This window comes from Strigops habroptila, chromosome 7, assembly GCF_004027225.2.
Source record: "Strigops habroptila isolate Jane chromosome 7, bStrHab1.2.pri, whole genome shotgun sequence".
Taxonomy (NCBI): Eukaryota; Metazoa; Chordata; class Aves; order Psittaciformes; family Psittacidae; genus Strigops; species Strigops habroptila.
This window is the reverse complement of record NC_044283.2, coordinates 52,246,243-52,263,377: the sequence shown is the minus strand read 5'-3', so window position 1 is coordinate 52,263,377 and position 17,135 is coordinate 52,246,243. Positions and strand designations below refer to the sequence as shown.

At 37.0% G+C, this 17,135-nt stretch overlaps 1 protein-coding gene across 1 annotated transcript in view; it reads right to left on the bottom strand.

Annotated features, from left to right (window-relative positions):
• Nucleotides 1-17,135, bottom strand: part of BANK1 (B cell scaffold protein with ankyrin repeats 1) — a 127,956-nt gene that overhangs the window by 92,073 nt on the left and 18,748 nt on the right. The window contains exons 3-6 of the mRNA XM_030492851.1: nucleotides 16,776-16,924; nucleotides 14,861-14,999; nucleotides 12,717-12,859; nucleotides 5,569-5,686 (exon numbers count right to left, since the gene is read on the bottom strand). Coding sequence (XP_030348711.1) covers nucleotides 5,569-5,686; nucleotides 12,717-12,859; nucleotides 14,861-14,999; nucleotides 16,776-16,924 — 549 coding nt within the window. The remainder of the gene's footprint in view (nucleotides 1-5,568; nucleotides 5,687-12,716; nucleotides 12,860-14,860; nucleotides 15,000-16,775; nucleotides 16,925-17,135) is intronic.

The window sequence follows — 17,135 nt, the reverse complement described above, 5'->3', positions numbered from 1 at the left end:
TATAGACCACCAGCTTGGATTAGGAGGCCCTTGACTTGTCACCTTGCCCCTCCACACACCAAATGCCTCGTAACTACAACTTCTCCAGGTATCAACGTATGGTGGTATACTGATAATACAGAAAATAAGCAAGCCCTCTACCTGCAGGCACTAACCTCATGTCATCTTCAGTCAATACAGCACCACCAGGCTTACTCTCAGAAAAGGAGAATCTCCACATCTTAGGAAATCATAGAATGGTTTGGGTTGGAAAGGACTTTAAGTTTAGTTCCAACCCCGCTATCATTGGCAGGGACACCTCACACTAAACTACATCACACAAGGCCCCCTCCAACACGGCCTTGAACACTGCCAAGGATGGAGCATTGACCACTTCTTTGGACAGCCTGTGCCAGTGCCTCACCACCCTCACAGTAAAGAACTTCTTCCTTATATCCAACCTGAACTTCCCGTTTTAGTTTGAATCCATTATCCCTTGTCCTATCACTATAGTCTCTGATGAAGAGTCCCTCTCCTGTATCTCTGTACGCCCCCTTCAGATACTGGAAGGCTGCTATGAGGTCTCCACGCAGCCTTCTCTTCTCCAGGCTGAACAGCCCCAACTTCCTCAGCCTGTCTTCATATGCGAGGTGCTTCAGCCCCTTGATTATCCTCATGGCCCTCCTCTGGACTTGCTCCAACAGCTCCATGTCCTTCTTATGTTGGGGAAACCAGAACTGCACACAGTACTCCAAGTGGGGTCTCATGAGAGCAGAGTAGAGGGGCAGGATCACCTCCTTTGACCTGCTGGTTGTGCTCCTTTTGATGCAGCCCAGGACATGGTTGGCTTCCTGGGCTGCAAGCGCACACTGAAGCCAGCTCGTGTTCAGTCTCTCATCGACTGACACCCCCAAGTCCTTCTCTGCAGGGCTGCTCTGAATCACTTCTCCGCCCAACCTGTAGCTGTGCCTGGGATTGCCCCGACCCAGGTGTAGGACCTTGCACTTTGCATTGCTGAACTTCATGAGGTTGGCATTGGCCTCACAGAAATTCCTCCCCTAAATACATATTTAATTAATTAATATGGTAAAGTTAATGACCTCAAAAAAGACAATGGAAGCCTACTGATCTTTCTTTTTGCCCTCATCCTGAAAAGAAGCACCACTTCTTGTTTAAATCCCTCCCAAATCACTTGACAAAGGTGAAGAGGTTACTTCTTTCCTCTAGGTTCTACAGCAAAAATCAGTGACAACTAAGGGTAACACTTAAAATAACCAAGCAGGAACAACCCACTGTAAGATCTATTTGTGTGAGATTTTTTAAAAAAAAATTATAATTGTTCCCTTAATCGCCAATTTACAAAATTCAGTGAACTCTTCAGACAAATTAGATGTTCTACTGTAAAGAAATTTCCACCATACTGTGTTTAACTGCTTTAACTGAAGTTTTGTATTATACACATTAGGAAGAGGCTGTAATTATTGGAAAACACACATGCTTCAGGCAGAAAATACCATTCTTGAGCTTGGAAGTTTGTCACACTGAATTGGGGAAAATGGCTGGAACTTTTATCAGCTGGGAAACTGGAAAAACTGATACATTTCAGCTAAATACATAGAGCTGTACAAAAGTAGTAGTTATTAGAGTAACTAAAAGTCAACAGCTTTTGCTCAGTAGCAGTCCTTTAATGAAGAGCATTAAACAGAGAAAAGCTGCTACTGTTTGGCACCTACACTAAGAACTAGTTAGCTGGTGATCACAAGCAGGAAGAAAAGGTTAAAGAGAAAGTACCCAAGTGGCATATTTGCATATTTTTAAGAGCATTAAGGCAGCTTCTTCAACTTTCAACTAACTTTGAGGCCAGTGCTTGCTTTTAATTAAAGTTTTAGTTGACATACAAAAGGTTAAGAGGGAATTGCTGTTTTGTCCTGTCTTAATCCCTTCTCTACTCTTCTCTGCAGAGCATTCTGGAACACCTCAGCTATAAAACAGAGCATAAAATCTAATATTACTGTATTGTAGCACTGTCTTAGCCTGTGGGAATTTTCATAAAATTGCAGTAAGCAAACAGAACAACCTACAGTGATATTTCTGCAGATCTTAAAGATATTCTTCTTTTATTTCCCAAATTATTGATACAGGACATTACTTTTTTTTTTTTAAGCAATTTAAATAGACAGTTAAAATTACTTCTACAGTGTCAATATCAAGCAAGCAAACCCCCCCCCCCAAAAAAAAACCCCAAAAAACCAAACAAACCCAAACCTTAAATCCCCATCTGTTTCTTCTCCCCCAGTCTGTCTTTTCTCCCATTGTTTCACTAGCACCTGAAAACCCAGGCTGCTTCTCTTTTGGGATAGATGTTTCAGCTTGAAACAAAGAATTACAGGAATCAGAATAGGACTTGTTATGTTGCTAGAAGTGTTAGGTGACAAAAAGCAGTATTTTCTACAAAAAATAAAATCAGGACTTACCATAACCCTTGATATTTGAGTTTAATCAAAGAAACAGTAACAGATAACTTGTAAAAAAGGTAAAATTCAGTAATAGTGGAAAATTAAACAGGTTTTCCTCAAGTAAATTATCCATCTCTTGAACAGGAATCAATGCACAAATAATTCCCAGACTTGAGGACTCAAGAATAGAAACAGAGCTTCCCAAGATCAAGAAAAATTTTGAAATCTAAGTTTGGATTTTTTAGAGCTTTTTGACTGAATTCTATTGCCAGAATATAAAGGCATAGTATACATCAAAGTACCCTGAAATCAGTTTGGTGCAGAATATAAAATATTCAGGACAGTACCTCCAGCTTTGGTTACACACTTCCAGAAGAGATGGAGAATCTCACGCCTAAAATTCCCAGACATGCCTTCGCTTTGTCTCTCAGTTAACACTGTTGTTGGACATAATGTTTTTCCAGTGACTTCTATTCAGTCTGACTTTAGCTTTCTCATCTGATTGGGCTTCCAGTATTCCCCTTCAGAGACTGCAGAATAATCTCTTTAAATATCACTCATTACTAAAACATTCTTTCCCTTGATAAGCTGAATAAAAGTCTTTATCTTAATTCTCCTATACTGTTAGTCAGTAATACCCATGCATAATCCTAAATATATTTTGTCAATGTTCAGATAGTTTTATGTTCTTTAGAACTACAGACAACATATCGTACAACAACAACAACAAAACCCAATTAAAACAAAAAAAGGCACAGTTCAGGCCTGAAGTGTGCACTTTATCTCTGACAAGCTTTTATATATACAGCAGTTCCAATGATATTTTTCTGGTAGAGATTACTGATTTACTTTTTCATTACTACTCTATTACAGTAGGATACATCACCAAAAGCAAGCAATTGAAACTTTTTACATATGCCGAAATACATTCCAATGGCTATCACTGGAAACCATGGTTTATAAAAAAATGCCTACTTTCACCATTTCCAACTGCTGCATTCTATAAATCAGTATTTTTTAAGTAATACTGACAAACTTAAGAGGAGGTCAAACAACAAGTGAAGATATAGCATCATCATTGCCTTTAGTTAGGCAGAGATGCAATTTCCTTCCTGTATGTAGTCCAACAAGTGAGATCCCATAGAGAAAGAATATTACACACATTAAAGTGCTTGCAGGGCTACAGTCCTAGGTTTTCATATTGCAAAGAACTTCACAAAGTCTGATGTTCTGCTCAAACAATTCTCCTTCCTTAGATGGCAAGAGATTCAAATTTCCAGAATACATATTTGTGATCCATGGTATCTTCTGAAAGATACCCCACTAAGGAAAAATCAGCACATACAGGAATTATGAAATTAGGGCTGATTCATCTGCCTGTTCAGAGATAGAGGAATAATTCCTCTCAGTGCCAAAGAGCTTTTTGTCTGTTAGATAAATTTCCTTCCCAGAAGTATTTAATTAGTTTTTATTATTTGGCATTGTCTCTTTGGAAGACAAGATGGTGCTTGGAATAAAATGATATAAAAATGGCTGAACAAGGAGATGCTAGTCATTTACTAGACCTGATATGTCTAATGCCTGCTTGGGATGCTCTTATAGGGAGTCAAAGACATGGATTTACATACCTTTCAGGGAGAAGGGGAATCAGAGCCTAGTTTTCCCACATTGAGCACTTTCTGCTCTGCAACCACATCTTTCATGAAGAATCTAGGCATTTAACTTTGTACTTTCTTGTGCTGCACATCACACCAGTTCATTTTATGAAGGTCACTATTTGGCTCAAGCTCACAGCCAACTTACTCTTGAATGGCACAGGCCTTTTGGGGAGGGATTGCAGGTTGGTAAGCATTATTCTCAATATCCAAAAATGTGCCCAGGTCTAACTGGTTACGACAAGTAGAAAATCTTTTGTTCATCAGAACTAACATTTCACATAGAGAATGACTCTTCAATGTGTCCTATACACTCCCATCCTGCAGTCTTGCATGCAAAAATGTCAATGACATGTGCCTCACTTAACACCCTACTTATTTGCTTCCACTGACCTAGACTCACATTTAAGCTCATTTTCAGAATACAAGTGGAACCATGTTTATTTAGTACAGGGGGGTGAACTCCATCCTCAAAGAAACCTTACTGAAAAGGAAAGGAAGCATGATAGTGACCACTTATTATATTTGATTATGAGATGTGTTACATTTTACATGATTGTAAAAAAAAAACCAAAAAAACCAGGCACACAAAACAGAAGTCAGGCAACTCAAACACATCTTTCTTCAGTATTTCAGAAGGGAAGCACATTTTCTTGGCTTTAGTTTTTTCCCAAAAAAGTTTCTTAGAAAGGCTGAGGTCTAACACACATCTGAAATAACATTATAACGATGCTTTCAAAACACAAGCTAAATAATCATACTCTTGGTTTATTGCAAACCAATTTGAATCTTTAGTAAGCGGTTAATGAATTCAACCAGGACCCTCCATGTGGTACTAACAGTAGGTTCTGTTGATACACTACTGAACTGTGTTTATAGTGCCTCTACTTTAGAGAGAAATCCTATTTTAACACACTGGGATGCCTTTTTTTTTTTTTTCCTCTCTAAATAACATAATTATCTTTTGCCCAGAAGTAGTGGAAACTATTAAGTTCATAGATACTAAAGTGAATGGAGAATTTTAGTGCTGTTCTAAGTTCAAAAGCCATCTATTCAAATAGAGAAATCTTTCAGATTTTCCTTTTTGTCACCAAACTTTGAGAAAGTCAAGTTCAAATTTTATTGTGGGAGAGCAATTACTAAAGAAAAAAAAATAAAATATAAAACCATATATGATGTACAGGCATCTCCTCATGTCTCTTATTGCCTCTTTTCTCCATAAGTATAAATTTGTTTGGATGTAAAGCTGTCAATTTGCAGTTAATCCAAAGCTCATCAAACATCCAGACTAGTATAAATACATAGTGCTGAGTCACGAAGTAATGATTCACAGAATTTTTTCCCATTTTTCCTCGTTATGTTGTCTTTATTGTGGATTCCTCCATTTCACTAGAGGCTTTAAATAAATTGTCTTATTAACATTTATAAGTAATAATCATAGCATCAGTAATCAAATTCAGGGCATACAAGTGACTCACTAGCTTGTTGATGGTGCTCTTCACTTTGGAATGGGCTGAATTCATAAGTAGATATTTTGCTTTTCAATAACAAAGTCAGAAGATTGTCCAGCTTCTCCACAGAAGAAAATTTTAAAGCCTGTTTAAAAAAAAAAAAAAAAAAAAAAGTTGTTGCATATGTATTTTTAACTTTACGTGCAGAGTGCTAGTGAATTAAATTATTCAAACCAGTTATTATTACAAACTCACTTTTAGTAAGAGCAACATAGGTTTTGAAAGCTACAGAAGACATACTCTAACGTAGAAGGATCATGCTAACACAATCCAACTGAAGGTATAACAACTTCTGAAGTTCAGCCATAACTACAAACTTCTGGATGAAGGGTAAGGACAGGAAGATTTGTGTTTATCAACTCTCCACTTAGCTACAACAATGAAGAGCAATAATCAGGAACTGTTCTGACAGTAGCGAGGTGCCAATAAATCCAAAGTCTTACTACAGCAGTAATTCAGATGAGTATAAAGACTACAGTAGCTCTCTGATACATTAAGATTGCATACATTGCCCGATAAGAAACAGCTTCAGTTCCATCAGCCAAGGCATAACATTGCTGGCAGATTAAGCAACTGAGAACAGCCAGTTAGATGAGCTTTCTACTAAATAAATAGTCTTTAGACAAGGGAAATCCTCACTGACTGCCATGAGATCTTTTTTCGATTGCCTATTTCTGGACAGAAGGCCAAGATCTGTTCCTAATGACTCAAGGTAGCCAAGCTTTGCTTGGTGTGACAAGAGAAGCAAGACTACAGAGATTTGAACAGTATTTTACCTTGAGTACTATGGCACTAGTCCAGTCTGTGCTGCTCTGGGCACCAAAAGGAGCTCAGTCACAGCAGAGAAGTGCTCAGGAGGAACTGGTTTACTCTGCTCAGATGTCAGCAGCCCTGTGTTAAAGTTTGCCTTCCCATAGCTGAACTGTTTCTGCCCAAGACAATTCTGGGATCACTAATAGGGAGTATCTACAGACACACTTAGAATATAGACTTAAAAAGAACTCCATGACTGACATGCTGAAGCGGACAGATGGGTTCTACTGATGCAACATCAAGTTTAATTCCCAAGGCTGTTAGAAGTGAGTAAGAAAGTAAGTGTGATGTGATCAGAAAACGTTGAGTACACAGGTAGGATGTAATTTTCATCTGAGTCCTGCCCAGAATTAGAAGACAGGTTCATGCAGGTAGGGTGCTACTACTAATAAAATATGATTGTTTATTTTTCCATAATTAATACTTGCCCTTCCAATATTGATTATGATACATTATATTTAGGAACTTGTAACACATTTCTTTCTATAATTCATTCTTTCTGTAGTGTCACATTACATTCCTTGTATTTGTTTTTCAGGAATTATGAATACATGACTTAATTCTCAATAACCAAAGCAATCAGCATTTAAAAAAAAAACAAAACCCAAACCAAACCAGAAAAGACTCCACCTTTATCTTCTAGAATAAAGATCTAACCTGAATACCAGACTTACAGTGTGAATTGAGAAAGGATATGCAAAACCTCCAAAATATCTGTAACACCCCCCCCCCCCCCAGCCCACATTATATTTAAAAGTTAAGAGCAATAACATGAATTTTATTTAGCAAATGACATTATTCTCTCTTATTGGTACTACCTTAACAGAGTTCAATCTAGAATAGGACAAAAATAAGTAGTAACATAGGAACTAGCTCAGATGAGTGCATACGCAAATACTCTGCCATGAAGAGACAGGCTCAAAACCACTGGTATTCACTGAAGCAACTCTATAGCAGAAATTCTATCATATAGAGAATAAACACATAGGCGGGCTTCTAGACAAACTAAACTTGAAGAAATATTTTCAACTTCCATTTGAAATGGCAGGAACACTCCTTACACATTTTTCGACCTATTAGCCCCCTCTGTTCCAAAAATATGAACAAAGAGCAACATCTGCCTCTTATCATTTGTCCTGAAATGCCCAAGGAGCAATTTCAAACAGAATCCATTTCAGACTGTCTTCCATATCAAAGCCAAATAAACACCTCACAGTCTCTTTTCAGCAAGCACTCAGGGTAATCTTGCCTGCAAAGTTCCTCTGCTTTTTAATACAAGCAGAGGCAGAAAACCTTCCCTCTCTCTTTTTATTCAGTCAGAAATCCAAGGAGGAGTACCTTAAGAGCTTATAGCTCTTTGCACTCAGACAAACAAATTTACTTGGGATAAAACAGCGTTTCACAATCAGAAATGGAGCAAGTCCTTGAAATTAGAGCAGCACACAACATTAGGAACTTGCAGCAAAATTTTTAAGGCCATAAACAGTTGCATGGCTTAACTACATCAGGCTAGCTCAGTTTTTACAAGATGTTGAGACAGAAGCTAGACTTGCCTGATCTCCCAGAGGAAGCAGATTAAACTTCTCACGCTTTAACAGACCTGCCTTCCAGTGATCAGCCTATCCACTTCTATGATTTCAAAGTCAGGCACAATACACTTCCTATACAGAGTTATCAGTGCAATTTGCTTCAAGTTTTCCACCTCAAATTTTTTCCTCTTACTCTAGGGATCTAAAAGCTGAAGGCTCTAGCAATGATTTAACAAGCTATCTTGTTAACTAAAGCATAATTAGTAGCTTTGTTTTGCTATTCTACAACAAAGTTATTTAAAAAAAAAAAAAAAAATCTATGTTAATGTCTTATCAAACACACAGGAAGGCCTGTTCCAGTACTTACCTGACCATAACAGCTAAAATACCAGTGAAAACAGAACTAACAATAGGACTACACTGCACTGTCCAGCTCCATACTAACATATAAGTCACCTCCACCAAGAAGGAGCTCAATTTAGAGACTTTTCCTTTACTGCTCATTCCAGCTCCAGAGCAGTCACAGACTCTAAGTAGGCTGCATTTACGTAGTTCAATGTACCTTACACCGGTCTTTATAGGCCCACGAAATCTTCCCAATAAATCCCACCAACAGTACGTACCTAAAATTCATGCTGAAGCTTCATCAAAGCCAACAGAAGTATAACTGTATTTAAAGTCAAGTACGCTGCAAAAGAACACTGAGCCATTCAGGAGTTTAAGAAAGCCCACATTTTATCTGAGTAAAGACTTAAAACATGGCAAAAAAGAAATAAAAGCACTACTTTCTCCCTGTATGCTTACAGGCAACTTCTTCTTTTCAGGAGCCACACACAAGTAGCAGGTTTGCATGCAATTCTCATATGATCTGAAGCACAGTCAGCTTCTCTCGACTCCACACTTCCATCCTGATCCTTCCACAAGAGCTACCACCTGCCCCAAAACTTATCACCAGCAGCTTGTCCTTGTTCAGCACCACCTCCCCAGGTGTAGACATTATCTCCATTCCCTCCCCCTTTTCAAAGCAACAAGACACAGCTGTGAACAACAGAGAAGCCCCGCCATACTTGGGCTTTCAAAACCATCCTTGAAAAGGACAACACTAAGCACATATTTTGCTACTTTTGTGAACAAGATGATCTACACTCTTTAGTAACTGCCCTGAAAATGTCTGCCACTGAAACACAGCCAGTAAATTAACATACTTCTCCCTGGCTGTAGCAGTACTAACAAGGTTACATTTAAATAAAGATGAACTTCTTCAGTAGTTCTTATATATCAGATGCTACTTTGTATGCACTTCAGTATCTAGATTTCTACCAAAAAGAATGGGGTAGGCTTAAAAATCACTTAGGCATTTCTGACAATTTTAGCCAGTGATAGAATATGGAGAGATTTCATACTTTGAGGAAAGAAAAGAAACATTTTAAAATAACAGCTGCTGACGTGGCTGAGAGGATTGAAATATTAAAAACAGTTTCAAAGGAAATATCTCTGGGGATCAGGTAAAGGTGCATACATAATACCACCACATAAGTCATATAGTCATTTCTTAGAAGTTTTCATAGAAAAGTCTGCAGTTTATTTTTATTCTTCTTTTTCAATATACACTATAATTGGAATCCTGTTTGATGAATATAATAAAAAAATCCTTTAAGGTATTAAGTCTTGCAGAATCATAGGAGTATTATTCAACCAAAGTTTGTCATAAAGACTCCTTGAATCTCTCCAGATATTCTAAATCACTCAAACTAACATAAATCTATCAGTTTCAGTAATAAGGATATGACCTTAGTTTCAATTTGGTTTTTCAAACCTAAGCAACCTGTACCTGAAAACCCAAACACTAAATAATGGAATCAATAGTTGCATTTGATAAAGTCTGAGAGAAAAATCAATACAGCATGTAAATCCAGCAGAATGTTGAAATGAGAAGTTGATGAAGAGTAAAATATGAAATATGAAAAAGTTTACTTATGAATTATAGGAACCTTAAAATCAGTCTGGACACTGGCTTACTGTAAGAACACAAACTCCCTAGGAGAGGTTTTTTTTTAATGCAAAATTGTATGAAGAGAGAGAACAAAAAAAATTCACAGCCTTTAGCCAATGGCTACCCTCATATATTCTGAGAGCAATGAAGTTCAGCATCATGATTCAGTTGTTATGATTCCAACTCTTCCTACTTTTCTATAAAATTTCAAGGTTTTTTTTCTTTCAAAACTTATGCAAAGAAACTTCTTTCATTTTTACAATATTTATTTCCTTACAATTTAAATATTTATTTCATTGTTTCAAATGTCTTGCTAATTTTGGTAAAAGCTTTTTAAATTTAGAGAAATTTGGAACATAGAAAACGACAATCTACCAGATGTGGCAAAGAATTTAATTCAAAAACATGATTTGTAAAAAAACTTAGAATATGTTTAATCTAAAATATGACTAGTGTTAATCTTTAATTGCTCTCTAAAGAGACATTCATAAGTGCAGCAGTACCTTTCTTTGTTGGTCTCCCACTAAGATACCCAAACTGACCTGACCATCAGTAAAAAGAATGGGTAGGTGTAAGCCTGTTTGTTGGGGTTTATTTATGTGTTCAGCTTTACTGGGGGACAAAGTGGAGAAGGGGACAAGAATCTCAATGACGATAGCATCTCAAAGTAGCTGGAAGAGTTGGCAACACAGGATTACAATACAGTGAAAGTATTTTACCAAAACATTGTGTCTATGCTATGCATTACTGTAGCAATTTGCTTTCATCACAGAATTTTAATGAGGAGATACTTCTCAGATTGCAAGCATTTTTGAAAATCTTGAACTTCTCTTTGAACCAAAGAGTGATATTGCTTTGATCAATAATTGCTGTAAGCTTTTCTATTTTATTTCGGTTTTGTTTTCCACTGTGTTTGACTGTTACTTTACATAGATAAATGACTGTTGCCCCAGGATACTTTTGCAAATAAGCTGATAGTCTCAAAGGTTTTAATTATCCTGGTTAAATAACAGTTACTACTACTCCTGCTACTTGATGGGAATTCTAATTATTATCAAGTCTGTTTTGTTTTTCCTTGTGTGAACATATTTTTAAAGATTAAGTTCAATCATGTTCTCTAAATTGCATCTTTACAATGTATCTTACTGCCATTAAATCAGGTTTATATGAGAGCTTAAAGTATTTTAAAAGTTTGTGGCAACGGTTTAGCTACCTAGCTAGTTAGTGCACCTCACTCCGTGGCCCAGTAGGTACCATTAAGTATGATGACAAATCTTCCAGCACATATGTACACTTACAAAAAGATTACCATTAGTAATCCTGTACCCAAAAAGCAGCCAAGATACTGTGTGGATTGTAGAACTTAACCGATTGTAAAGATTTTCTCAGCATTAATTTTTCAGTTGCCAAAACAATAGAATTAAGAACAGGCAAACACTATCACCTCATTTAAACCCTTGCTTATTAGCCAGATGAGAAATTGTGAAACATGCCTGATAGTCATAATACCACAGCTGTATTTCCTGGTGTGCACTACTGCTCTGCACAGAATTATTTTTGCATTTGAATATAATTTGAATTGCATTTGTCTTACTGAATATTAGTCACGCTGGTTAAGTGAAGGGTCAATCTCCTGAATAACACAAATAAATCTCCAGTGGAAATACCAGGTGTGTTGTAGGTATCTAGGTTACCATTGTAGTTACAATTTTTTAATCATTATGACACACTTTTTATGCATAAAATTGTAAATGAAACCTGTTAGAAGCTAACTTCCATGTCTTTCGAAATACAGGCTAAAGAATGATGGATACCATGAAGATTTTAAGAACACACTTGTATTTAAGAGTTGCACTATTTTTCTTGTGTTTTCTTAGAACAGAAGTGACTCGTACTTGGAAGGAATCTACCCCCATCCTTAATAGAACACTAATAATGCAATACATCATTTTTTATTAATCCTTTTGTTATGAGTGTAATGCCTTAGGTGGTAGATAAGGTAGATTTGTCACAGGAAAATGAGACTGTCTGCACTGGAAACACAGAGTATTATTTTTGTTCTGGCTTTGCAATTACAATATAGACATCATGACAAGTCTGCTTGGGCTACCCACCATTCAACAAATGATACTTGAGATTCCGTCTTTCCTTAATAGATGCTTTCTTTTCTTATTATTTTGTATATGCCATTGGCAAAGGACGTACTGCAGAGCACTCAGCTCAAAACCTGAATTTTTCTAAATATATGCAAAGAATATGCATGGCAACCAGCAAACCACATGAATGATAATTCAGCAGCTATAAATGGACTCTGTATGAATAGCAACCTACCGTCTTCCATACAAGCTATGCCAGAAAAATCCTGTTTGCTCGTGAATGAATAATAACCCTCCAAATACAATGTGATTTAAGATTATTTGCTTCTATCGGTTTTAGAACGTACTAAAAAGAACACTTTCAGTGGAGAGGGACATCATTACTGTTTGTTATTTTCATCCTCTGTAATGCAGGATGTTGTTCATTGGGCATATACAGCACAAAGGATGTTTATATCACTCTCTAAACAAAACCAAAAAAGACATAAAATTTGTTTTCACTTGCCTGACTTGCTTTACAACTAGACATCTCAAAGACAGGCTTCTGTAACCATAAGCCTGTTATGGAGCCATTATCCATTACTGTGCAATCAAAAGATTGTGTATTATGTCTTAGCTCATACAGGCACTTTTGTTCTTCCTTTTTTAAATTTTTTTTTATTGAAAATGCAGAAATCAACTTACCTGACAAGTGAAAGCTATTGGGTCAGCCACTTTGTTTAAAATGTGCTCAATCTCCTCTAGTGCAGTATAGTACTCGATCTGTGCTGTGGTCTTAATGACTCCTCCACAGTAGACATTTACATATACAAGGCCAGCAGGAAAATCTTATAAAACACAATCAGAACAGTAGCTGAAAATATTTTAACAGGCCCAGACCAGAGGTCTCAGGGAATGAGTAAAGAAGAGGAAAATCTCACAGAAAATGCATAGAGCCAATGAACTGGATTTACATTTCACAGATGAATCAATGTAGTCAGTTTTTTATCCAGGTCTTTCAGTCTAACATTAAAAAGCTAACAAAAGAAAATATGTACCTGTAAATCTGTATAAAACAAAGCTACTGCATTACTTCATGTTAGAGGGGAGATGAAAACAGTATGCTTCAAATTTTCAACTTCCCTTTGATAGACTGATGACCTATAATCAGCTGCCTTATGCCTACAAATTAAGGAAAAGTTCATTTATTACAAATAGTGGAATTGCTATTCATCTTTTGAAACATTTTGCTTAATTGCAGGCAAGGTTCTCAAAATTGGATTTGAACTAGGCTGCAGAAATTGCAGTATAATTACTTCCATTCCAGTTGTTTACCTAGTGAAAGCAAAGGAAAGAGGCATTTCTCCGGTCTGTTTGTTACTTAAGTATGACTTGCTCTGTGCATGCAGCATGAGCGCTTTTTATGAGCACATTTAGAATTCATTAGTATTCATTGTGCCAGGCATCCTGCTGTACCATATCAGCACTAGCATGGTTTTCTTAAAATTCTAACTCTGCCCACAAAAAAGAATAAAAATGGGCAACCCTGAAAATGAAGAGAAATAGGGCCAAAAAAACTAAACGAATAAAACATCACCTTAAATCACTTAAATGGAAACTGCCCCCCCCCCTTTTTTCTTCTAACATCAGATCAGCTGTACTCCAAACTTCCAACCTTCCCAGATTTCGAAACAGAAAAAAGCCTTCAGAGAGAACCATTAAATACAAATGATATAAGAAACAAATTTAAACTTGGTCTGCAGCTCTCTGCCAAATTTTTCAGAATATTTCATTTACTGTTCATATTTTATATTTTCATTCACTATAGAAACCTTCCTGTGATCAACATTGTTCCCACAGAATAATTCTGGAAGAATCTTTTCAGATCTGTGAATGAGAATTTCAGCTTTCCTTCTCTGAAATCCAGCTACAGATGGAAGTTTCCAGCTGGTCATGTACTTCCCAATCAGGTCTCTAAAAACAAACTCTCTGCACCATCACAGTGATAAAGAATTCTCAGGCCATATGCGGCCATCATCTCAGGACAGCGTTCAGGATGAAAATCAGGCCACAGAATTACCCAAATGTAGTTCCAAAAAGCAACTGTTGAATATTTTAGCCTATATGTATATATTTCTTCCTATCTAGTGTTTTATTGCAATGGCTTTAGAACAAAATGTTATATAAGTTCCTTTGCGAATTCACAGCATGCAGTGCAGTGGCAAGCTACACTCTGAATAATTCTTTAATTCTTTAATTTAAAATTCTTTAATTCTTAACTCACATTAAGTGAGTGGGGATAGGTGTGTCCCTTAAATCCGCACAGATCTCCTAAGAAAAACTGTTGCTAAATAGTTGAAACTGTTGGCAACTAGTTACGGATGGGGCAGTTGAAAAAAATCATTAGAAACCAGCAGAGCTGAGTGATACAGAGAAATAGCATGGACATGAACAAAGAAAAGAAATTATTTCCTGTATCAGTAAGAATTAGAGAGGAATATAGCCAAATTTACTGCATTCAATATGAAATGAAACATTTTAGAGTAATAAGAAAAGAATATTAGCTTTGCATTTTATGGCAGTGATTTTGAAGATTGTTAATCTGTGACTAATCAATGACATTTTAAGACTGCCACCTGCCATTTAACCACACAAAAACAATCTAAGAGAACCTTGTTTCCCATAAATCACAAGGCCTTGCTCCTCTGCATTATTAATAAATGTTCTGTGTGCAAAACCCATGTACAGGAAACATCTACAAAATAGAGGGAAGTGAAATTACTTATCAGAAAAAGTGAAGGGAGTCCAGAGTTTTCTGTTTACTTAAAGGTAAAAAATGTTCTTCTTACCTAAGGCTTTCATGTGCTTGATCTTCTTAGTCCAAGAGGCTGGCTGTGTCCTAATTCGTTGATTATCTGCTATGAATTCAATTTCTAAAGCTTCATCATTTATTTCATCTTTCAACAAAATGAATATTTCACCAGGGTTCTATAAAATTAAAATATGTTCCCATTAGTCCTTCAGAAAATTATACTGAAAGTGTAAAATGCAAATGAAAACAGAAGTTGGAAGGAAAGTCCTTTACCAACAGCTTCACCCAGAAAAATCGTAATACCAAACCATGATGCCGTCTCAGTGCTCTCCTTTATCATTTTACTGACATAAATGGCACAATTAACATAGTATTTTAAACTCAGCTTACCTAACAGTAGTTTAAAACAGTATTTTAAATTCATATACAGGCGAATTGTTACATTTTCTAAGGCCATTCTACTTTATAAGAGTAACATTCAGTCTGACAAGAAGAACCTAAAATACTCACCCGCACTCTTACACTGAACTGACAGTAAAGTAAGACAGAAGCAGCAGGTAATGTGAGATGATACCCCCTCTACTGCCTCCTGAACCAGAGGGAATATTACTCCCTTAGAGCTATACTGATCTCAACAATGAAGTAATGTGCTGTCTTGGTTTCAGCTGTAACAGTTATTTTTCTTCCTAGTAGCTGGTGCAGTGCTGTGTTTTGGCTTCAGTCTGAGAACAATGCTGATAACACACTGATGTTTCAGTTGTTCCTAAGTAATGCTTACCCTGATCAAGGATTTTTCAGTCTCTCATGCTCTGCCAGTGAGGAGGAGCACAAGAGGCCAGGAGGGAGCAGAATCAAGACATCTGATCCAACTAGCCAAAGGGGTATTCCATACCACAGCACGTCATGCCCAGTGTATAAACTGGGGGGAGTTACCCAGAAGGGCAGACCGCTGCTCAAGTCAGGCTGGGTATTGGTCAGCAGGTGGTGAGCAACTGTATTGTGCATCACTTGTGTTTTCTGAGCTTTCATTTCTTCTCTTGTTGTTTCCTATTATTATTATTATTGTCATTGTTGGTATTCTTTCTATTATCACTATATTTTACTTTGTTTCAGTTACTAAACTGTTCTTATTTCATCCTGTGGGTTTACATGCTTTTGATTCTCCTCCCCATCCTGCCCTGGGGGTGGGGGAAAACGGTGGGGGTGTGAGCAAATGGCTGCGTGGTGCCGAGTTACCGCCTGGGTCTAAACCACAACATGTGTGTAAGTTATCTTTGAAAGACAGATAACAAGCAAAATACATGACATTCCATGTACACTGCAACCTCCTTATCTGACCGTGGCCACTCGCTTTTATAAAGGAATGGAGTTCTGGATATTGTACTTCTTCTGTTTACGTTTTTACCTCTTTTCTCACAGCAACTCTGACTAAAAACAAACACATATGAACATTTGTGTCTATTGGATATGCATACAGATATGCATATATAAATATTTCTGATTTCATTTCAAATCAGACAAGGTATATGGTCACACAAGCAAGCACTTGTGCAACCCATGGTATGGGCACATATGCATGTACCTATATACCCAATCCTGGATTCTTGCCAAGAGACACTCCACATCTCTCGAGAAATGCCTAACTACATGTTTCCTCTAAACTACAAGGCCCACATGACAATAATATCTCTGCCCAAGCTGGCAAATGATTCTAACAGAGATAAAATCCCACAGAGGCTGTCTCAAAACTATTTTATTTGTAAATCCTTTGGCTGCGGTGCGGATGTGACCCAAAGGCAAAATAAATCCCACTGCAGTCTCAATGTGCTCTCATTTTGGCCCCTTATCTGCTATTTGTTTTCAAAACTGTTATAGTAAGAATGAGATTGCAGCAGGAAGACGAGAAGAACACTGACTGTTATCCCAAAGATTTTAGCATCCAAAAACCTTACCTCACATGATATTCTTCCTGGAAGCACCAATATCGACTGCTCATTAGTTTCTAATGTTTCAGAAAGTATCGCTGTTTTAAAACTGAGGTCTGTTTTTTCTGATGCTCTCCTGACATCTGATAAATTAACATCAGAGCTAGTCTTGTGATCTGAAATAAAAAATGTGGAATAAGGACATTGTTAACAATCCCAGATCAACAAAACATGGCAATGATGTGGTTTCCAACACACTGTTCATATGGCATTTGGAATCACATTAAGGATACCTCATAGAAGCCTGGCAAAATTCCTTTTCATGTTAATGTAAGGTTTCCCCCTTTGATAAACAGCTTCAGCTTGCCTCTGAAGTTCTGATCCTGC